The sequence below is a fragment of the Amblyomma americanum genome, chromosome 1, assembly GCF_052857255.1.
Source record: "Amblyomma americanum isolate KBUSLIRL-KWMA chromosome 1, ASM5285725v1, whole genome shotgun sequence".
Lineage (NCBI taxonomy): Eukaryota > Metazoa > Arthropoda > Arachnida > Ixodida > Ixodidae > Amblyomma > Amblyomma americanum.
This window is the reverse complement of record NC_135497.1, coordinates 487,939,499-487,964,171: the sequence shown is the minus strand read 5'-3', so window position 1 is coordinate 487,964,171 and position 24,673 is coordinate 487,939,499. Positions and strand designations below refer to the sequence as shown.

Sequence of the window (24,673 nt, the reverse complement as noted above, 5' to 3'; positions counted from 1 at the left end):
CAGTGACGAGCCAAATTACCTGGCCTCTGATCTTTTACATTTGTGTGGGCCATGTAATTTGGCTCGTCACTGCCGTAATCACAAGTGCACGCCTAACTTCGAGGAGTGTTCAGTATTAGGAAAAAATAGGGATCAGAAAACAAGGGAAATAATTGAAGCTGGAGCAATGGAAAAAGAGGGACTGGAAAATTTTATCAATGATCCTTCGGTGGTATTATCAAGGAAAGACACAGCTTTCTTAGATTCAAAAAGTGGGCGATAGTGTGAAACTTGCTCACTAATTGGTGGTTTTTATTGTTTTTATTGTTTTTTTATCTCTCCCTTCCTTTGACATATCATGACTTCAACAAGATAATCATTGTTACTAGGTTATACCTGTACCTTGCGTGATCTTTATAAGGCTGTCAGAGCCATTTAAAGTTCATTCAGTGGAAGTTTAGCGATCGTGTTGTGTCCCCTCAATTGAGGGCGCTATGGATCCTCATGTTGACTACCCACTAGCCCGAACCCTCACCCTTCTAGATTCGTTACGGCGTGATGAACCTGGTGGCTTCGCCGCCTATACGCATTTCACACCGATCACTCTGTTGGGCGACTCCGAAACCACATTTTGGCCAAATAAGGCAGGCCGTTGCTCCCTTGCTGGAGGTGATGCCATCTTTTACGAGATACTGCCGACAGTGATAGCTGATACCTGCTAGACTGAGCAGCGTGGCGCAATAGGCACCTTAAATATGACAAGAACCACACAGGGAACGAACAGCGCGTAGCGACTAAATATATTGCGTCCAGAGTTGAAGGCATTACCGAGAAGCCTCAGTGTGTCCGTAACTGCATAGAGGCGTGCAGATGAACTCTACGGGATTTTTATAGTGTGGAAGAGCCTCGTCAAGTCAGACCATACCCGCTAGTTCACGGCTCTCATCACCCCCCCCCCTTTCTCACCCAGGGTCGTATCGCCTACGTCCCGCAATTGGCACATGTCCACAACATGACTGTGCGTGACAACATTTTGTACGGGAAGCCGATGGATGACGATTTCTACGACGAGGTCATCGCCTGCTGCAAACTAACCGATGACTTGAACAGACTTCCAGGAGGCGACCTGACCGAAGTCGGTGAGAAGGTAAGCTAGATGATATCCGAGAGTTTCACAAGCTATCTTCTTGGATGTCCATGCTAAAAGTAACGAAGGTTTTAAAAAAAGCAGAGGGCCCTAGCGGAACGATACCAACCGAGTGCTGTTAAGGCTTGGGTGGCCTAGTTGTAGTATTTTTCGTTTCTCAGTGGAATGAAATATTGAAGACTGGTTAGCTAATAGCTACCTATATAAATGCTGTTCACTCGGAACAAAAGAGTTAAAATATTGAAACTTTTGCCGTTTGAATATTTTGCAAAGACGCACAGGCTATGAGGGACACCTTAACGGAGAACTCCTGGCTAATTAGACCATCCGGAGAGTAGAATTTCAAACTCTTTGTTTCTTCGAGGAAAATTTCCAAACCCTTCCTGTAGTGTTGCTCGACGTGGAAGAAGACCAGGAGGCGCGCTTGTAGACAGCAGAGCATATATTTATAGCATACATATACAGAGAGTAAGGCTGGAATAAGCTGAAATGCATTTACAAAAAAACAAGCTTCGCTCTACTTTTCTCATCGATCTAACTGGTTAGAGCCTAAGTACAACCGCGTTACATGCTAAGCATCAAGTCCCATATCTGACAGGACTGAACTCTACTCGTTCACTTGCATTTTTAAACCCTTAGTTAACAAATAGAGGCGGTCATATTCAGTGGCCCGCCCGAACCATCAATTACCCAATCAAAAATGTCAGGCGAGGTTGGAACTACCCCCTTCGGTTGCGCTTAGCCTCGAACCCAGAGTCTCGCTACCAACACAAACCGAATCAAAAACAAGGAAATTCCCCGTTACCAGGTTTACTTTTATGCTTTATATCTGCACAGCAACAAACCAAACGACTTCAGGCATAGCCATTTTCAAACGCCTCTGTTGGTAACAAAGTATGGTGTACGAAAACTTGATTACTTAATTACTGAACTACTAAATAGACATCCACGCATTATGGAACTTCTGGAGCAGTGCCGTGCCTGTCATAACTTCAAAAACAGTGTATAAACTTACCTCCTCTCTCTATCGCCCCCATAAACATTTTTCGTTCAATATTTTTGTATGATATGCGTTACCCTTTTACTTGCTTTATGCATGTTATTAGCCTTTTTCTTTTCATCTTCTTCTAACGATGTACAAGTATACGGTGGCGTTGCCTGGTTTTTTTATTCATCGACCAGTGTTTACTTTTTACTGACTGCATATGCTGACTTACCGTGTTCCGTTCTGAGCCTGGTCATCAATTTAAATTGGTGCCTACTGAGGCAGAAGTGAATTGCCTTTTGTCCCGTCATCTCAGACCAACTTTGTCTTAATAAACACCTCAATCAATCAATCAATCAATCAATCAATCAATCAATCAATCAATCAATCAATCAATCAATACGGTAGAGTACCCGGCCGGTAAGGGTACCCGCACCCTATTCCGTCGGCGTTTCCGACTTTCCTCACGCACACCGCCACCCCCCTCTCCGCTCGCGTTGCTAGTCAAGTTCTTGGCACTGATGCCCTCCCTCCCGTCATCAGCATGCGTCGTCCGGCACCAACAGTGGGGAAAGGGAAAGGGCCACGAAGCCGCCGCACCAGAGAAGGCGAACCGACTTGGTTCTCACGCATTGCCAGAAAAACGCCGTAATTGCTTTTTTTAGGGTCCTCTTTGCCGCCTCGGCAAACGAGATAAAGAACGGTCTTGTTTTCCCACGGATTGAGTCAGTAGACGGCATTGTTGTGGTTAGGGGTGCCACTGCGCGTGCGCAAGATGGGTCCGGTAAACCGGTATACTACGTTTCTAGTAGTACGTCTCCGGTATCCTGAAAACGTCTACATCCTTTGTGTGTCAAGTTTCAAGACTGATTTATTTTCTGCTCTAGGAACGACTCCCCGAAACAAATGTTGGTCCGTATGCGTAGCGCCATCTTTTCGCGCTAACCTGAGCTATTTATGCTAATTGCAGTGGCAGCCGCTAGATGGCACTATATGTAAAAGATACGTTGTCACTAGTCGTCTGCGCATTCTACTGTGAGTGAATGTGGAGAGATGGACGTCCATATCAAACAGCATGTAAACATAAAATTCTATGTGAAGCTTGCCAAGACAGCCACCCAGACGTGTGAGCTCCTTCGTGACGCTTACGGCAAAGAGACATTATCGCGGGCGCGAGTTTGCGAGAGGCACAAGAGGTTCGTTTCGGGGAGAACGTGGAAAACGACACAAGGCAGGGGCGCCCTTCAACCTCACAGAACGAAAACAACATGGCTCGAATCAGGGAAATCTTACAGCAAGACCGCACCATTACAGTCCGCATGCTATCAGCTGCTCTTGACATTATTAAGACAACGTGTCACCTAATTCTGCGTGAGAACTTGGGAAAACGAATGCTGAATGCCAGACTTGTGCAGCGCTCCCTCACATAGGACCAGAAGGACACGGGGGCATCAGTGAGCGCTGATTTGCTCTCCGAGGCAGAGAAGCATGCTGCATTCGTCGGCAGCATCAGTGCTGAATACGATCCTTGAAAAAAGAGGCAGAGCCCCGAATGTCGGTCCACAAGCTCTCCGGCGTCGAGAAAGGTGCGGCGAAACAAAGACGATGCTGATAGTTTATTTTGATGCCAGAGGTATCACACACCACGAGTTTGTCGCGCAAGGGCAGACGGTACATCAGGAGTTTTATATCCGCGTGCTCACACGCATGCGTGATGCAATTCGACGCCATCGCCCTCATTTATGGGCATGTGTACAACGGAGCCTTCTCCACGGTAACGCAAGGCCTCACACTAATCTCAGCGTGGCAAAATTTCTCGCCAAGCACAGCATTACTGCACTTCCCCATCCGCCATACTAGCCTGACCTCTCCCATGCGATTTTTTCCTGTTTCCTCGTGTGAAGAGACCCCTAAAAGGTCGCTGGATGGGGAGCGTGGAGGCCATTCAAGACGCCATGACAAAGGAAAGGAGCTGACAGCCCTGCCAAAAGAAGCGTTTTCCAACTCTTTCCAAGACCTCAAGAAGCGTTTAAAGCTATGCATATACTGCAAGGGAAACTATTTTGAAGGTGTGCTGCACAAATTATTTAAATGTTAAACGCATTTTTTTAATGGACTCAGTCTCGGAACTTTGCGGACAAAGGTGTAGTATGTCAAAGCGACGCCGTAATTGCTTTAACCGGTGTTCGTCACCGCCATCCCTGAAAGACGCCTTTGTCAGGCCCCACGGTGGTTCGGGCAACTGGGGGACATCGGGCGCCTCTCCGACTATAGCCTGCGGCGTAAGGGGGTCTCGTGAAGACGGTGGATCCAAAAGACCCTCTCCAATTCCCCTCTGCACTGTGCTGGCGGGGGCTCTCGTTTACAATGGAAGGCCGCTTCCGAGGGTGCGGGCTTCCTGCAAAAAGATGCAGTTGGAAAAGATCAGCGGTCTTACAGGGAGGTCCTTAACGTGCGCAAGAATAAGGTGTGAATTCAGAAGTAGACTTATTTTTTTAATTTTATCCGCTATACCAGCCTATGGCTTATTTTAAAAATTCGGCTAGAGCCGTCTTTCGTCGCAAAACTGGGGCGGAGACGAGAGCTGCCTTGCGCTGGAGCTTCCTGCGCTCTAACAGCTGCGTGGCCATCTCCCACCAACGTCATGCAAGCGGCACTTCAGGGCCCACCCCCACCCGCTGTGTGTGTGTGTGTGTGTGTGTGTGTGTGTGTGTGTGTGTGTGTGTGTGTGTGTGTGTGTGTGTGTGTGCGCGTGTGCGTGTGCGTGTGCGTGTGCGTGTGCGTGTGCGTGTGTGTGTGTGTGTGTGTGTGTGTGTGTGTGTGTGTGTGTGTGTGTGTGTGTGTGTGTGTGTGTGTGTGTGTGTGTGTGTGTGTGTGTGTGTGTGTGTGTGTGTGTGTGTGTGCGCGTGCGTGTAAATTCTCGAGCGATAACCTTCGACGATCCTATTCCCGATACTTTACCGTGGACACTGGTTTTCTATAGTTATGCCGAGTATAAGGCTCAGAAAGCTTGTCTCGCTCTGCGGCTTTGCCGCATAGCTTAGATGCTTTCTGTACTGGAAATACATTGCATCAAGGCAGATAACTGAGCAACTTGGCAAACATGTTTACCAACTTCTTTATGTTTGTTTGCCAGCTTGCTCAGTTACCTGCCTTGCTTCAATTAATCTCTAGTACAGTGAGCCCTCTAGCGCTGTGTTCCAACCTCCTTTGTGTCTGTGTTTGTAGTGCTTGTGTTATTCACAATGAATGCTTTTTGCGGCAGATCTGCAGACCTGCGCGATACTCAAAGTACTCATACGTTAACTCTATGTCGCATCTACCCCCAGCGCCCCACCAGTGGATCGCGGCAGATCGTATACACGCTTCTCGCCGTAAAACTGCTGCTTCATTTACGCAGTATTGATGACCGGCCTTAAAGGAAAGCCGGCGATGTACACGAAGGTACCACGTGACGGGTTCTGAAGCATCTTTCTCGTTTAGTTCGCATACGGAGTCCGTACAGGACAGTGCTCCGATCAAAACAAGCTTTGGTTCTCTTCGATACATCTTCAAGCGTTGCAGTAGTGCCATTCTCATGCAGCAGCTTTGTATTTTGTGGCACATGTTTCAGGACAGTAGAAAAAATATACGTATACGTTTCCGTGGTACAAATACTTCAGCAGACTACAATTCAATGTGAACAAAATTTTTCGCACTGACACTATATTCCTCACACCAAGCTAGGCATTTATTCTCAATAATTTAAAGCTAGATATTTAGTCTCAATAATTATTAGACTCCCATAAGTTGAAAAAATAACGCTGACTAGGTCATGCGACTCTCAAAAGTACTCACATGGTTTTACTCACCTAGGGCCTTTGGTCCTTTCTCAAATCCTGGTTACTTCAGCTCGAACACTCGATACTAGAATGAGTCATTTGAAGGTGGCCTTTTATGCGAAGCATAATAGGGACACTAATTAGCTCAACCATAGCCCAGCCTGGCGCGGCCGCGACCACCATTGACCTTTAATGACACGCTTGGTGTGACGTCATAGCCTAATTCCTGCTCCTCCCGCTAGGGGCGCTGCAGCCGAGCACGTGGTCTGACGTCACGACAGCTGAGGAGAGACGGGGTTCAACTCGCGCGGTCGCCGCGCGGCCGCGACCACCAAGGCTAACTCCCGCTCCTCCCGCTAGGGGCGCTGCAGCCGAGCACGTGGTCTGACGTCACGCCAGCTGTGAAGAAACGGGGCTCAACTCCCGCGGTCGCCGCGCGGCCGCGACCACCAAGGCTAACTCCCGCTCCTCCCGCTAGGGGGCGATTGTCGTCGCGGCATTGTATATCCAAGCATTACCAAGCATAAACCAAGTGTATCCAAGCATTACCAAGTATAACCAAGTGTCACCAGGCTATACCCTTTCACAAATCAATTATGCTTCGCATCCTAGGCTTAACCTTAGCTAAGCCAGGCCATTTTTTCACCAATTAGTAACATCGTAAATAGGCAGTAATTAATTGAAATGAAGTATGGTATAGATAATATTCCTGCCGTACAATGTATAACAAAAGTGCCACACATGCTCCATACAATTCACTGCGAAATTTTCTCCGTTTTAGGCTAAGTGCTCCGTATTTGTGAAGATGTAGCAGAGATGAAAGGCATTGCCTGTTCAACATTTCACCAAAGAAAACTGTTTCGTCTCATTTTACTTTTTTTGACAGCTAACCCACATATCTCAGACACATTCGACTCACAAACGTGGAGATAACTTACTTTTAAGAGAGATCTTATTGACTTCTCCAACTCCTTGCATTCTCTTTTACTTGCCGCTAGTGTCTACCAAAGGCCGGTACCCAGCTGTGATCCAAAATTACGAAATAACCAGGCAGTCACCATAAATACTGCGAATCACAGCGCCAGTTGCTCTCTTAAGCCACGTAACTGCGATGTAACTGATCACTGAGGCGGTTCAGCCTAAGTAATCAGTTGAGGGAATATTCTGAAATTCGCTCCATCTGTGAGAATCTGACGCATATCGACCATTAAGCACCATACTTGTTGGCGTTGAATTGGCACTCTAACTCCAAAGCGGTCTTTTGTGCTTCGCTTGCGTCTTCCACCTCGCGGCTCTGGTTTCGCAGCCGCACCATTCCTGATCCAGTTGTCTCACATTATCGGCACCGCAGGCTCAGATGCGAGGCTCTTCCCGCTTGAAGACGCTTCCACTCCGCTTCATAAGCGAGGTGCTTCGCGTCTTCACGTAATCGTCCCCTGCGCTTGCTTTCACTGCTATCTCTCGAGGATTTCTTTCCGAATACTACTTCGGGCGGGCATTTTTTCAGTCATAGTAAGAAGTGACAGAGCGACGGCGTGCTGGCGAGCCACGCAGTACACAGGACCTGAAAGAAGCAGAGAAAATAAATCTTGTAGTAATTCGGTCATTATGCGAGCGATCACTATCAAACAATCTATGAGTGCCTTTGCCATGTAGCTGCCATGAAGGTTGAAAATCATAATAATTTGGTAATTTGAGAACGAACGCAAATTAAGGTTTTTGCGCTGTGTAATGGGCAATTGTACTCCTATTTGTTGTCTAATAAGACAAGACATCGGTGCAAGAGGCCGCCGCGGTGTCTCAGTGGCTATGGCACTCGGCTGCTGACCCGAAACACGCAAGTTCGACCCCAGCGGCAGTGGTCGAATTTCGATGGAGGCGAAATTTTAAAGGCCCATGTGCTGTGCGATGTCAGTGCACGCTAAAAAGGAACACAAGATGGTCGAAATTTCTGGAGCCCTCACTACGGCGTCCCTCATAGCCTGAGTCGCTTTGGGACATCCCTTAACCAAACTAAACCAAACATCGCAGCAAGAGATGGGAAGCGATGAAAGTATCTTCGTGAATTTCAAGGAGTACCTTCCATTCAGGACGAACAAGTGCAAGGATGCAAGGATGCGATTTTGTTTTGGGATGCGTTGCAGAGGACCCTAAATGACGACTTCCTTTTAAATTTCTAGCGTTCGTCATCTTGCGGCTACTCAACCTTAGTACGAACCATATGACATGTTTTTCCTTATTGGACTTAATAGCATGCTGGACCGAAACGTTGAACCTCTTGTTTCGGACAGAAGACATTTCAGTCCAATGATGCCCCAACTCAGGGACATTCATGATGAGAGGAACTTTCTACCATATTGGCTTCCGCTGTTGATGCGGTGTCGATCTGTGCCGCCTTTTTAGCTAGCTGTGTCGTTTTCTGTCTAGCTAATGCAGTGCCGTGACAAGCTGCGTGTTTTTCTAAATGATCTGTATACATCGCCTATCTGCACATATAACCTCGTGTAGTAAATACCATGCTGGAAAAAATGGCTGCGGCTTAGCTTTGCTAGCCCCGGTTATTCAAGCGAAAGCTTTGGTATCACCTAGTTACGCCTCGGTTTAGCTGTGGTTAGGCGTGGCTACACGTGTACACCTACGCCTTTCAGCATCTTTTGCTCGCCGATGAGCCAGGCGAAGCTCCTGCTCTTCATCGGTTTCGGCTGCCCGGTTAGGGCGTTTACGCTCCCTGTCGATTGCTAGATCCCTCGCACGGTTGGAAATGTAAATTCCGGCCGGATGATCAGACTCGAGTATCCAGTGTGCGAGTATCCACTCTCGAGGACCGGCTCCGGCTGAATAGCTTCGTCCATAGCGAGACACTCGATAGGCAGCGTGAAGCGGTCCGCGCAGCTGCAGCTGCTGAGAGTCACGTGCTACGTAACGTGGTCGCTTACGCAGCTCCGCTCCTCCTGTTCAAGGTCATTCGTGCAGGCAGCGAAATCGGCGGTGCTAGGTTACTGAGGCTTTCGCTTTCAAAATTTATTCAGCTGGAACCGTCTAATCGTAGGGGTGCAGTGGAATCGTCCCCGTCTCGCACGCTGCAGGCCCGGGTTCAATTGCCTCCTAGACCACAATTATCTTATTTTTCTTCACTGACAGTTCGTGCCTTGTTGAATTTTAGATTGGATAGTGGATTATGAATCTCATTATAAATTGGCTTGTTGGATGGCTGTATATTGGTGGATTGTGGATTGGCTATGGATTGGCGAAAACGTGACGCATTCGGTCCACGCGACATATGAAGCAATAAATGATTTCGCATTATAACAATCGCAAATTAATATATTCCGACATAAGCGTCTATAAGCATTAACTGAGCTCTTAGCAAAATTTCGTTTTGTCTTTACATTTCGCTCTGCCAACAGTAATTTTGCGCTTAGGTGGAGCACTCCGCAAAGCGATAGTACGATTGATGGTTCTTTCTAATATAGGGGACATCAGAGCATGTGTAAGGCACATGTGACGTTGTCATTATCCTGATGAGCAGCGTTTCCAGGGGCAGACGACTGCGTTGACCGGTGTCATCTTGTTTAATTTTTTTCTCAGCTGTAGCAGCTTAGCCGTGCTATTACAAACTGTTTATGCGTACTCACGGTTTCGAAAATGTCGTGTCTGTCGAGCTTACTTCAGCTATGCCAAGCTGTGCAGGCTTTGAGTTGTGCAGAAAGCAACCAAATTATTGTCTTACAAAGATGCTTCCAGGTGAAATTTGCTTACTCTTACTGCGGCTGTAGCCCATTTGATTTAGCGCAACATAGGCTCTACACTGCTGATGTGAGACCTTGCTGAGATCGAAAGTTTCACACTTTCGGCAGCGTATATTGTTTGCCATCCTAGCAGCATTTCTCCGGGGACGCCACACGTGGAGCCGTCGCCAGAACTCAGTGCTTATATTCAAATGAGTGTGCCTTCTAGCAATGATTCCCAGCTCAATAGTACCATTGCTCTCGCTTTCTTCAAAAGCCCTCTGGGCGCTTCCACTTCATGGTTTGAAATTTTCGCATAACAAGCCCAGTGCGCTGTCTACAGTGTAAACCGGTGCAGCAGCTGTGGTTGACGAGAATTTTCACTTCTAGTTCCAGGTTCTTGAGACTCTCAGGGTGGCGTTATCATTATAAATAAATAGCCCAGGTTCCGCACTGTTTTTTGTTTTTACGTATGAGAAGTTGAAAGAAACGAAAAGCATTCGGGAGGAACTTAACACCGCACAGTACTCTCAGAAGACTTGAAGAGTTCTTTTAACAAGAGCTAATGCATGAATATTTTGAGGGAAAGTCGTCAGTGCAGTATTTGAGAGCATGAGGATACAAGCCTGTTTGATCACATTCAAAGTCCTTTCAGAAGCAGTACGGGGCACTTCTCTTACTGCTTGTTTCTACTACACTTTGCCGCCTTCGAAATAAGAGACACCCCTTCCGACGTCTCCAGGGTGGCAACCTGAGCGGCGGCCAGAAGCAGCGCATCTCCCTCGCCCGGGCCGTGTACAGCCGCAGCGACGTCTACCTGCTGGACGACCCGCTCAGCGCTCTTGACTCCATAGTTGGGAACAGCATCTTCCAGGCGGTCATCGGCCACACCGGCATGCTGGGCAACAAGGTAGGTCTGGGAGTCGTTAAGAGCGCGACTCGCTGCTTGTTACCATAGGACAGAGGCTCCTTGTAATAGTCCATGGTTTGACAGCATGCCGGACGGCATGCGCAATATTTAAAATGGGGAATAATCGCGAGTGCCGTCATTTCTTTACGAGTGGCTGCTAGAGTAGCTTCAAGGAGTACTTTTCTTATTATTCGCATATAAGAAAACCTACAATCTTTTTCTGTTTACAAATTAATTGGCTACCACAATGATCTTATTGCTATCTGCAGCAGTGTTTTATGTGCACGTAACTGCAATATATGAGGGAAGAAAGTTCGAGCATTCAAACAAAAGTTATATCAAAATTATGTTTTACCTCCTGGCATATAATTATTTACTAGTTAGCCTTCTTTTGCGTATGACATTCGGAAGTCATTTTCATGTTTATTGCACTAATAACAAGAAAATACAACCATTTGTGTAAATCTGCCATTTCCTTTCATATTGGCGAGACCTGTGCGTATTCGAATTTTCTTCTGAACGTTTGCTGCGCAGAGGCACGGTGTAGTCCTTTTGCAAGTTAACGCAGATTGAAGCAATATAGTCTTTACACCGGTTTAATGGGGTCAACGCAGCCTGTCAAAGCGGGAACTTGTACGCGCTCCTAAGCAAACAAAATTACTTCCTGGTAGGCTTAGCCTTAAGGAACACGCGGGAGAAGTGAGGCATGGGAAGTAGAGTGGACTGTCGTATTGAAAAAAAAAAAAAAACAGGTGCTAGCTTTGAAACAAGAACACAGGGAAACCGCAGGACAAAGCACTGCTCCCAGTTCACTTTTTTTGTTCAGATGCTTCTTTGCAGAAGCATTGTAAGGCCGCGCTTCACCAACGCGTACATTTTTTATTCCCTTGGCTTGCGGTCACTGCGGGCCTCCGGTCTACGCTCCCCCCCTCCTACCCATGTGCCTACCCCCCCCCCCCTTACCCCCGCAAGCAGTGGCAAAGGCGCAGGAGGAACTGGCTGATTGACCACTGTGACGACCGAAGACACCTGGCTTTGTTAAGCGCACCAAGAAAGCATGCGAGGCGCGCACAACGAGCACGTGGCGCCGCCAGGTTTTAGGCAGCGTTCCCACTGCGGCAGAATGCGGTACACCTCGCATTCCGCGATGGGCCCTTTTTTTCTTTTTTTTTTGGCATTCTCGATGGCACCGAAGCGTCGCGGTTCTCCGCCGTCTGACATTCCTGCGGCGAGCCAGTGGATCAGTGGTCTCGCCAATTAGCTGTAAAACAACTTTTCATCCTTCGAGAGGCGACGTGCGGGTGCGGGAGGGAAGGGGAAAGCATCAAGCAATAAGGACGAGAACTCCCTCCCCCCACCCCCCCCCCCTCCGGGGAGAGGGTTTTCAGAATGTTTTTTGTATGTGTTTCTTTTTCTTTTTAGCCAAGCCCTGGGCTCGAAGTTGTGCCCAACCTTCAGGGGTTGTGGCTACCTACATTGGTTATCGGAGCTTAAGGCGGGCCTCGAATATGACCGCCCGAACTTCTTTGTTTGCAAAAGCTTTAAAATTGCATGTAAAATCACTGCAGGGCAGTCTTGTCTAGTCCTGTCTAGTTGAGCTAGAGGCTCCGTGCAGTGGCACGTAGTTGTACAGACCTAGACTCTAACCTCGGGTCGATGAGTAAAGTCTTGTCGAGTTTCTCTGTGCGAGATCTTTTCTTTTAAGTTACAGTTTGACTGTCTGTGTGACTCAACTTGTAAAGCAGTTTGCCCTTGTACATCTTGTAAATATATTCTCTCTTTGTATTTATCATATGGAATCAATCATCGTCTGCTCCTTCAACACCGTCGAATTCACGTTTGGAGAGGTCCTGTGCCCCTCCGAAGAAACGCAAAGAACCATCTTTGAATTTACTCGCATATTCATAGTAGTATTAACTATTGCATTCCTTCTTGGGGAAACACCTACAGAACACACATATCACCGCTACAACAAGTAAAGAAAGAACTATACGCATTGTTACTTTCAATAACTATTTATGCTATTAACAATTTATAACCATTAGTGCATGCTGCTAACACCCAAGGGGTCTCATCCATGGTTTATGATTCTCTTGGAATTCTCATCTTTAAGTTCACGAAAGGATGGCTTCCCATTCCGGTAATTAATAGTATCCAGTTTCTTCGACGAAGTTTCACTGGCTTTTCGTGCCAAAAAAATTCCCTATTGGTATGGAAGCCTTGAACTAGCTACGTTAAATTAACAGCAAATTGCTCTGCCTCGTTTTTGTGAAATTCGTTATCATTTGGTATAAAGCAATCATCTAACATTCATATTTTCAAACGTATTTTTTGTACTTTGCTTTAATTCACGATAAAAACTCTTTTTTTTCCAATAGATAGAGCATACGGTGCACTCACTTGACTTGTTTTCCTCTATTTACGCACATATATACATTCACCCAAATTATGTTTCTGTTTATAGTTGTATCATCTTGAATTTTGGCGTGTTTTATTAATTACTTTATGCAATCAGTTTCAGTTTTATCCGCTGTTGTTTGTAGATATTGATTTTTGCAAGTTTGTAACAGAACGTTTTGCTATGCTTGAGGACCTCCCCCTGTATTTGTCAAATATGTGTATGCACTGATCCATCGTTTACAATAAACTGATTCTCATCCCGAAAAAACAACCCAGATGAATCACACGCCACGTGCCAGCCATTGAGCGGGAAACATTAACACTCAAATCTATTTTCCGACAAATATCTTTTGTTTTGTCAGACAGGCTCATGGCGGATCGGTCAAACATGATGAATTTTCAAGCTATGAAATTCTTCCACTGTCTGCCGCGTCACGCCATCCCGGCGACAAAACCCAGCACTTGTCCTTGAAACCAGCGGTGCGCAAATTGCGCGAGCGGTGACCCTTCTTCACGGATTTACATGTTCAAAAGTTCGCACATTCACCCACACTTTATACACTCGACTTTTCTGGAGAAGAACGACGAAACATGCTTGATATTACACCCTCCTACCCCTTCGGTTTCACCACCCTTACGCTATCTTTTAAACATTGAGCATTAACTTAATACATCTTCGCGGATGAAAACGTGGCTGGAACGCCATATCTGTCGGCAACCCTAATTCCGCTGATAAGTGGATGAGCGTACGGTACAATCACGGGACTGCAGTGTTCATTCGTCTTCTTACGTGTGCCTTTGCATTTTACACACACAGTAATTTTTTTCTTGTCTTGAACATCACGTTACCTGGGTACCAACTTTGCTCTAGCCTTTCTTCCTAATGGATAACGCTCACTTTGCGTAATTTGTGATACGGCTGTTATACAGTAAACTTCAAACACGACATAAGTATTCATACGAGTGCTCTTGTCTAGAATTTTGTGGTTTTTTTTTTTAAGATGAACGCATACAAACTACCTCAACTTTCTGCCTCGTTGCAGACTGCCCACATGGAAGAGGCAGTAGGTGCGCCTGTGTGTATTAGGAAGGGATAGGTATGACCAGGTGTCGTCATTAGTTTTGGTAGTGAAGCTTCATTTACTGCAGAATACCACAGTTCCAGAATACAACTCAAGCCTGCTGCAAGTGGAATAGTTTGTACTTCCGTGTTTCTCCGAAACGGAAAACAGTTGCCTGGAACACAGCACCGGGTACCAAAGGTAAAAGCGCAACTTCCGGATCGAAAATTGGATAGGCGGAACAAGGCAAGTGCACTTGAGATAGACAAAAGGGCTGCCTACTCGCCTAATATTAGGGGGAAAAAAGCAGCCAAAAGGGACGGGTAGCGCTTTTCATCTATTTCACAAGAGCACTCACAACAGGGCATATTCGAGGACAGGTAGAGCATGCTTCCTTCTAGCCTATGTTGTGTTTCGTGCTTCTCTCCCAGCAATGTGATCTTCTTATCGACCAGCGCAATTTCTTGATATTTTTCACAACTTCGAAAAATCCGCAGTCATTGGTGTAGCAGCTCATCTCGTAGCACACATTAAATGCGCAGTTTTTGGCGATTTCACTAAGTTTGCGTGAGGCACTCTTTCTTCGGAACTAGTTTTAGCAGAACCGTAGAACAACAATAAACAAGAAATAAATGAAGGGTTACCGCGCACTTATATGAGGTTTTGTTGCTGAGGCTATGTGATAACTACCTATTGCTCCACTCTTGTTTCTATTGCGCGTATCACTCGGTGTGCATGCTTAGCACAAATTGTCAACATTGCCTGCCACCTCTTGCCCATAATCTCGTGTCTCTGATGCGCCATTCCGCACGCAATGCTGTTTTTATTTTCAAGCAAGCCTTTTTCGGAGTCCAGTCGGTTTACGACGGCAGCAATGACGTAGAAAGAGAATGCTTGAGACCCATGTACTGTACAATATGCGCACTCTAAAGAACCCCAGCAGGTCAAAATTATTCGGAGCCCTCCACTACAGCGTTTGTCATAGCCTGAGTCGCTTTCGGATACCCAAAGCAATAAATCAAACCAAACCTTGTATTGTCGCTTATGTCCTCATTCTGTCCACTATTACTAAGCCCACACATATAGTTAGGACCTGTTTGTCAAATCCCACGCTTCCTACTGCCTTGCTTGCTTATTTTCTTGCTTGCGGTGTTACTGAGTCCTCACTTTTTCTGCTCCACTTGCCTCTGTCTTTAACCATTTTTCTGCGATTCCTATTGGAAGCTCTGAACACCCTCTCCACCAAGCCTGCCCTTTTTGTCTAGCCTACGTACCTATCGTGTATGTTCTAATTGCCTCGAACCCTATACTCACCGGGACCCTTCCCCTTTCTCCTTTCCTTTCGCCATTCACCCTCGCCTTTTACCCTGTTCCCCGTACATGGCTGTTTAGGCTCACCTTTCTCCAGCTGGCACTTCTACATTACATGGTGATTATGTAACAAAATCCAACACCATGTTTTTTTTTACCGATAATTTTCCCCATCGCTTAAGGAGGGAATCGGCTTCCTAAATGTTTTTCTTTTATGGATGGATTTGCGCCAAATTTTTAGCACATTAGAAATAATTTTATGACCACTTTCACAAAGTTTCGATGCTATGGCTCCAGAAAATTGTTTTATAATATAATGCTTTTTATCATACTACTATTGTTGTTGGTGGCTATTTATTATTAAAATTAACAATAAAAGTAAACAATGTGGCTAGCCGCGGCATCTGCCATCGAAACCTGAAGCACCTGAGCTTCGGCTTGCGGGAATAAAAGAACAGGGAGAGGGAAAGAAAGAGGGAGCGATAGTAAAAAAAATATGGGAGTAGGGCGGCAATGTGCACTATGTGCAAATACAGGATGTCAATTTACAGGAAAGCCACAGAATTCAGATATTGTGACAGCTGGCTGGTTAAGCATTACCGCTTTGTTGCTGGCGCACTAGAGGTTAAGATATCCTGAGAAAGCACAAATTTTGGTTGCAAATTTTTGAAGTGCACTGCCGTTGACATATCTAGAGTGAGAAGAAAGCTTCACACCAGAAATTTAGCAGTCACAAATTTAACAAAAGTAGTCTTGATCAGCACAATAAACATGATCAAATGGGCAGAATAGTAGTGAAGAAATCTGCTCCGCAAGGCGAGTATCTACGCAGAAATCCTTAACGGTGGAAAGCGCCCACTGTTCCGGCGTTCCCCCACAATACACATCCGCCGAGGTTCAAAGGAGTATTTTTTAGACTACTTCGCGGTCAATTTCAGCAATGAAACTTCGGGGCAGCATTATAAGCGAGGCATACGAGCGGATACTAAAATTATAAAGGAAACTGAATTTGTCGGTATTTCTTCAACTGAATACGCTGCACACTCTGCAGACACGCATAATGGTGTGCAACCAAGGTGGCTACTTGCGCCACATGGACAAGCTGGTGCTCGTGCACGACCGGGGAGTCCGCGTCTATTCCTGCGTGGAAGATCTGCTGGCCGACCAAGACTCGCCAGAGACCCTCAGGGAAGGAGCCCGGGCGGAGGCAGTGCACTGCGCTCAGGAAGACGGGTCAGCTTGTGCTCTTTTTGAAACCGTATATTTTTTTTCTGCTAGTTTGCATAAAGTATCAACTGCAGTAGCGCTACGTAGTAGCCGCACTTTACGGATTTCTGGCAACCGTAAATACGACCCTGAAGCCTCTGATACACGGCAAGCTGCAACTAAGTCATACCATGTCATACCACAGTCTACCATATCACATCATCCTTATAGCTTGTCATGTCATAGCATGACTTGGCATTTGACCGGTGACCTAGACATGACCATGATCAAACCTTGACTCGGCCTTGACAGTGGCATGCCTTGGCATGTTCTGTCGTGTTCTTTCATGACCTTCACTGTAAGCAACAATCGCCTTGCATGCACACATTACATCGAACTTCATGTTGCACTCAACCTCACGACTTTACAACCTTTAATAACAATGCTAACAACGCCAAAGAAGGCAAAACAACGCTAGACCAGATAATTCACGTGCTACAGCACAATATTCCGCGCTTAGCCATGATAAGCCGCCTGCAATTTTTTACCTGCACCTACGTGTCTCTCAATTTCATGGTTAGTAATTAGGGCTTACAGTCGATGAGAGTTTTATTTTGAGGGCAACGGCGCGAAAAACGCGGGCGAAAATAAAGGAAACACAGTACGCGCGCTGACTCACAACGAAAGTTTATTCACAGGAAACGTTGCCCTTCAAATGTATTTACAACTGGAATTTTTACCTGTGCAGTTTTATTCTTTGTCACATGGCTTATTTTGAAGCCTATCATGGCATTTTCTTTCCAAGTAGCAAAAGAAGCACACATTGAATTTCTTCACGTGTCTCATAACTTCACAATGTTCTGTTAAGAACGAGCTGTGTATTCAGTGGCGCGCGTCCAGTTTGCGATGAAGGCTATTACTGTTTCCACTTCTGCGTGGTTGGGATTAAGAATTTCTTTACATCTATCATGATATAAGGAGCAGCAGCTTACAGACCTAGAAATGGAAATAATTGAGTCTCGCCATGCTTTTACAACACAAGTCATCTAGTGGCTCGATGTTTGTACTTGGCACACTGTGTAAAAGTAAAAACTAGCGAATTTAAGAACGAAATAACAGGCGACATGCCCGACAGTTCGGTACAAACACAAAGTGTTCACTTCGTGATTATCAAGAATCATGTGGCCAAGCTCCCATCACCATGGACTAGAATTCTGGACAAAAACATTTTTTAATGGGAAAGAGTTTATGAACGCAGTTCATCGTATATTGTAAGATAAAAGTCAATATATACGCAGGTCTCCCATCGGCAAGCTTACAGCTTTTTGCCATTAACTTTCTCGCTATCGTCAAAAGCGATTCCCACTGGTTCTCTTTGGCAGCCTTAACTGCTCAATGCGACCGATTGAAAAACTTTAAAATGAAGATTTTGCAGCCTAACAGAAGAATGAACAATTACTTTCAATACTCCTGTAAATGTGCCTCACAATTTCTCAATATTCAAAATTTTCGTACAAGAATGTTGGAAAAGAACAAGAAATCAGAGGAAACCTATGAATTTCGTAGGGAAACCCTAAAAGAAACGTGTATGAGGAGCATAAAAATCACTTACTACTCTCATCGTTTAACAACACGTCAGTTAAAAGCTCTCGCTGTTACATCGCGGCGATTGGCACATGCAGTACGTCATTCAGCGCATGTCATCGATTTACGTGGCAGCAGATACTGGAACTGTGCTTGAAAAAATACGTGGGAAATTCAATATTCATTATAGTGTATTGATTTCCTTTTATTTGCTTTACAGTAGAAGCCCCTGAATTTGCATTGCGAAGAGCATGAGAACTCGATGATTTTCAATAGTTGTGAGAAAGGTTTGCCTGTAGTGTATAGTAGCCCAGGCTACGGATTCTGGGCTTTGAAATGCACTCTAAGGAACAGCCAGCTAGACACGCGCTTTAGAGTATTTTTTAGCTCCCTCTAAAACTGCAAAAAGGGCAGTTCAAGCTCTGTGTTGAGCCATCTACATGGACGGATGAATGTTACGAACGTCCCCTTTGAAATAGGGTGGGGCAGATGCCACCATCCTCGAAATTTTTTCCTTTAGATTCACTATCGAATCTTCCGAATTTAGCGATAGTAATTATTACTTCATTATTTTTTCTTTAAATAATAATTCTTTTGCGTTCGACAAACATTTAATCCTGAATTTGCATCCTTACGCCACCGCCCTGCTCTTCAGCCAACAATCTTCCAATCTCGTTGTGCTAACGTCTACGGCAGATATATTTCCATTACCTATGGTATCTCAAAACCTTACGTCCTCAGGGAGAGTGAGTGTGGCTGTTTCAACATCTGCGGAGAGACTCCCACATTATAGTGAAATATATTCCGTTGTTTCTGTCTATTCACCCTTCTCAAGACGCGCCCTTTCGTGAAAGCCTGCATCTACTCTCTCTAGATCACAGTGTTCAGTTAATTCAGGTTATAGAGAAGCTACTTCTTGGAATGGCACTTTCGTTGCATAAGAATTAGACGACGATGTGCTTTCGGTGAGTGCACGTATATATCTATCGGTTCTCGCTAGCCAGTAAATTATCGACATGTTATAAAAACCATGTTAGCCGTTCATGGGGCCGACTGTCTGTCTAAGCGCATATAAAACTTTTGCATTACGATTGACCTTCGGCCAGACGAAGATGAGCAGGACAGCTCTACAATAACCCTCTGCCTCGTGGTGATGACAGGGCTAACCCAACACTGAATTGCGTCATGCCCTCCTAGGTCACGCGACCACACTGGGCACATTGTCTATGGCGCCAACACCCGCAAAAAAATTTGCATAACATTTTTATTGCCCAGCACGAAGGTATGAAAGTCCTTACCACATTATTACACCGATGGCGTTTTTCCGCGAGAAACGGAAATAATAAAGAAACAATCTTGCGGCAAGGATGCGTTATGCGCCATTAACAACAGAATCGCACTGATGTTTCTGCACAAACGGGTGTGAGTATTGCTTTGTGCTGCTCTGCGTAAACACCGATATCTTCAGTTCTCTTCAAGCGTGCATTCTGAAGATTGTTCTTTGCGGGAGCATGTCCAAAGAAGCGCACGGTTCTGATAAAGCCGGCACTATTTTCTAATGGGCGTTCAAACTTTCCGTTAGAGCTCAAGCCAAGGAAGGTCAAGAGAACGAATCAGCGGGACGTGTCATTCAAAAAGAGCAACAAGGTTCAGACAAGGTATGTTGTTTTCACCTCATAGTCGTCCTATAGGTTAGACATGTCCGCGACATGCAATCTTTATGACGAGGGTCCAGCAGTTCGGGTCAACAACAGGTGGCTGTTTGTAACCAGGAAGAAACGGAGAAGTCAAACTAACGTTTGGCAAAAATTCACTGAACACTTCACGCAAGCTTGGACAAGGGGACTGAACAGCAGAACGCACACACTAAAGAGGTGCCCAGCGATACGAAATGTCGTGAACACAACGAGCTTCGGTAGTCAACGTGCTCACTCCGCGCTGGGGCCATCCTCGGCGAGCAACCGCTGCCCAAAAACGATTCTCCTGGCCTTGTCATTCCTTCCTCAGCCTTTTCGGGTAGCCTTTGTTAATTAAAAAGATATTTTTCCGCATAAATAGTATACCCTGGCCTCAAGGAAGCCAGTTCGTTAGTTTTTCAATACCGAGGAGCAACTTAATATCATTTTCCAAGCATATACAAACATTTGTACAATGTCACAGCGGCTGGAATTTGCCACTTTAAAATACCTTGATATGTCACATTTTGTGAGATTTTAGTTGCTTTCTACCCCAGTTATTCGTTTTTCAAAATGAACATCCGCCAAACAGCACAGCTTGCCGCTCTACTCTACTATATCTAACATTAAAGGAACAGTGAGGAGAAATTGAAGTTGGCTTGTATCGATGTAATACCAGCTCCTGATCACAAAAACACCGCTCTTACTGAAAACAAAAGCTCTTGTAAGGTAGAATATAGCAAGAACCAAAATACAGGTATCGCCGCCACAGGCCAATCTCGCAAGTACAAGCGTGGAGACGTCATAGGACAAGAGACGCCACTTTGGAGAAATTTTCCTTCGGAGATTCACCGCGAATCTCTGAAAGTGACAAAGGAAGGTTGCGCGGTTCAATATTTAAGTGAGTTTTGTTTTAAAACCGATAGTTCACTTTTATCACGCAAGGAAGGCAGACAAAATACAACCTGAATGTTGGAAGCAAAGAAAACCGCTGCTTGGCGGCGCCAGAGGCGGCCAGGAGAGTTTCGATTTATTATGGCGCTTCCCGTCTATGAGCTTGGCGTGCCCAGTGGTCTTGTTTTTGACGCGCCTCGATATACAAGCGCCGAACAGCAGAGGAACTCCAAGTGCCGCTCAAGTGCTAGTTAACCTTTGAAGGAGCCTGTTAATGCTTGTAAGATGATCGCCACGGTGGATGAAAAACTATGATGGCACGATGGTCGGTGGTCGTGCAAGGCCGTTCGCAGTATAAAGATCACTTGTGTCCTCGCACGCTCGCCCGGCGTAATATTCTCGGCTGTGCCAGACATCTTCAAACAACTTAACGGAAATCGTGTATTAGGGACGGGAGACAAGGTACAAAACAGTTAAGGAAAAAAAAAATTGCTCATGGCCTAGCTCTGTTAGGCCAGGAGACAGGTAGCGAAAGCGCAGAGATTTCTGCATCGGAAGAGTGCATTCACTAGATGAGCCTTGAGCCGTCGTGGCAGAGTGGTAGCTTCTCCGCCTCAAATGCCAAAGGTCCTGGCTCCATTCCGAGCCTCGGCACAGGATTTTTTTTTATTCGGTGAGTGGGCGGGGCGTTTCTGTGGCTCCCATAGATGCTGCTACCGAATGCGTTGATTAGCGATTAAGCGCAGGCTCTGTTAAGGCGCGTTTGTGCTCCATCGTAACGCGCGCGAGCGTGCTGCACGGCGACGTCACGTCGGCCAAAGCGAGACCCTCTATACTCCAACTGCGCTTGACCGCCGATGCGTTCGGCGGCTTCGGTGCACTCTGACCGCACTGGCGGTGACTTGGAGCGTGTGTCTATTTCGCGCCGAGTGTGCCAGCTTCCGACGGCCCGGCCAGACTGATTCGGCTCCGCGGCGAGGTGCGCGTTGTGACGTAATTAAATATCTTCGGCAGTTGGGCGGAATTGTTCTTTTCGAGCTCTCGGCCAATTTAATCCATTCACGGTACACATCTGAAGGTACATGCAAGTGGGCGAGAGAGCCCGATCCAGTGGACCCGTTGGATCTAGCGGAAGCCGTTGAAGCGTCGTGCGCCGGCTTTAGTGTAAAGCCGCCAAGTTTAAACGCGACCGCCCTTGAGCACCCATCCGTTTTTTGTGGCAAAAAATAAATAACTTGGCCCTTGCAACCGTGGGAGACCTCGACGCAGCCTGCTGCACCGTGCAACCGCACCGTTCAAGGAATCACAATCCGTTGGCCCCAAAGCCCCGGCCAGCCTCTGATGAGCGCAACGCGCCGACCATGTCCTGGTCCCTCGCGACTCCCCGCACTGGGATTATGATATTTAGTTTGCAACGGCTGCTCACGGTGGAAGGGGGAAATGACCCGCCGGAGCCTAAACTAACCGTGTTCCCTCAAAAGCATCGCACGCTCTGTGGGGCTGAGGTCGCTGAAATGCAGGCCGTAGTTTTTGCGAGAACTTCGTTGTCGGGTTCGGGAACGGGATCGATCGTAACGCTGGCAAGACGCCGGTGCAGACGTAAACGAAGCGACGGTAGCGACCCCGATAGAGGCCTTCAACTTGCGGCGGAGGTAGCTTTTATTTCGGCTGCTGCTAGACCGCACCGCTAGCCGCCAGAAATCATGGAGTCTGCGTTTACGTCACGTTTCAATTCACTCACCCCTTTGACGTCATAAGAGGGAGTAGTGACGTCAAAAGAGGCGCCGCGTTTGAATCGGAGTGACGGGAAAAACTTTTCCAACTTCTAATCCAAATTCTTTTGAATTAAATGCACCTTTCGCTCCCGGACAAGTGGCGACAAAGCCATGAAATGCCGAACTATCAGATTTTGCTAAAAAAAAGTTTGACAGAGTTCTCCTCAGTGTCCCTTTAACTCGTCAGGGCATATGGAATGATTTTGTGTTTCGAAGATGCTCCACACGCAAAGAATTCAGAGAAAAAAGCGATATTATTCTTATAAAGATTGTCTCCATTAAAATAGTCGAAAATGTTTTATTTCCCTCAATATTTTTTCAGCACATTTACAATGCAGTAAACGAAAAAAACCATCAGTTTTACCAAGTTCAATCGTTCGTACAAAAAGTACCGGATTTGTATTCGGAAGAATACTCAATTCACGTGAACCAAAGGAACCATTACCGGGAGTAGCACAGTCTAACAAAATGCTACAAGTTCAGTATGTGCACAATTTTGTACGTTGCGCCTCAAAGGGTTAACGCTAATTCCCGTCTCCTAGCAGCCAAAGCGGTAGCACTCGTCTGATGCCTCACTTAGGGTGCGCATACTTAAGTCGGCGCATATCAGCACTACGCGTTTCAGAGCTTGGTCGTTTCAGCCCTGAATTGCATGGCATGTCTGAATAACACTTACTGCAGCACGTAGCGCAGGTCAGCATCCTAAATTAAATTCTCACTTCGCGAAAGTTTAAAAGTAGGCTAGTTTGTTGATTGTTTCAGTCGACATTGGAGCCTGAGCGCTACTTTTCAGCAACTTGAAGACTATGGAAAGAAAAGACAGAAGGCAAGACGATGAGGTGCCACAACCACCTTTGATTTATTCTCTGGTGCTGCCTTAATTAATAATACGCAATGAATAAAAAACGGTGCCCAACTGCACTTCCATGAAAAACGTCGGTCCCAAGATGCTTTTCAGAGACAACAGCACCGCCTAAAGGATGCTTTCTTGGGCTAGTCGATACATGTCCATCAGGTACAGGCACTAGCTAAATAAATTAAATCTTTCGACCGATAAACATTATGATATGGGGCGTTCTAAATGATGTAAGCTCGCGCCGTCATGCTTCCGAAGAGGCAGGGACGAACCGGCCATCCAGATTTAATCGAGGTAGCAGGTGTGAATACAGCGCCTCCAATTTCGAACGCAGCATCACGCTCCGTAGAGTAATAAGGAGAGTTCAACAGTCCCACTTTTTGAAGTGGGTGAGTCTCTTCTCGTTTTCCCCTTCCCGCTGTGATGGCCTTCGCGTTTCATCTGAAGCTGACAATACCATGTGTTTCGTTATATAAGATCCGAATTTTTTAATTGTTTTTTGAGGAAAAAAGAAGCTTTTCGCGGTATAGTAATATCAGTTCTAACGGCCGTTAAAATACAGTCGAAATATGGGAACTAGTAAAGTTATTGACTAAATTTTAATAAGTTAACTTTGTAACAATTGCCCATAGGCACCTGGCTGCAAATAGAAATTTGTACCCAGCAATTAGTAGGAGCCACGTCACTTTTCAGAGTTTTTGAATAAAGAACTACGCTCGCCGCTGTTGCTCGACTAATTTGGGTCATTTCTCGTGCCATTCGAAAACCGCGTGCTTGCGGGAGGGTGCAGAACGACGTCAATCAAATCGCGACAATCTGTGACGCACGGACCATGCGGCAGTCTCTGCTCGGCCTCCGCTGCAGGGCTGCCCGCTTCGCTACCCCAGCGCGTAAGGTACAAAATATAAGATCCTTCAGAGCTTTTAACTTCAGGCAGACGGTGTGAGCACGTTACAGAGCTTTTCACGAACTGCTATTGAGGCAGGATATCGCCGTGGCTTCTGGTGCCGCAACATGGCGCCACCATTTGTGGACGTAGCGGCTGCGGGCGATGAGCTAAGCTCGAGGTGGCTTATTTCCACAAACTTCGCCAGCCCTGAATGCAATGCGCCCTAACGACGCAGGAGCAGCACTATCAAAAAGCAAAGCTCCAGCGAGGGTTCAGGCATTTATGCAAATACGAGAGCAACCGCTGCTTCTACAAAAGACGGTTGATTGGTCTGTTGTTTGCCAATACGTTACTCTGGCGAGCAAAATACGGTCAACATCTGTTCGTGCGATGAACAGCTTTGTGAGTGTAAGTTTAATGACCTTGCGGTATAGCGACTTTCGATGGTGTA

General features: G+C 46.2%; 1 protein-coding gene across 2 annotated transcripts in view; it reads left to right on the top strand.

The window, feature by feature from the left end:
- LOC144116082 (multidrug resistance-associated protein 1-like) overlaps positions 1–24,673 on the top strand; it is a 207,216-nt gene that overhangs the window by 137,865 nt on the left and 44,678 nt on the right. For both annotated transcript variants that reach the window (XM_077650741.1, XM_077650740.1), the window contains 4 exons: positions 950–1,126; positions 10,403–10,570; positions 16,394–16,575; positions 19,715–19,790. In XM_077650741.1, the coding sequence (XP_077506867.1) occupies positions 950–1,126; positions 10,403–10,570; positions 16,394–16,575; positions 19,715–19,790 (603 nt within the window). The remainder of the gene's footprint in view (positions 1–949; positions 1,127–10,402; positions 10,571–16,393; positions 16,576–19,714; positions 19,791–24,673) is intronic.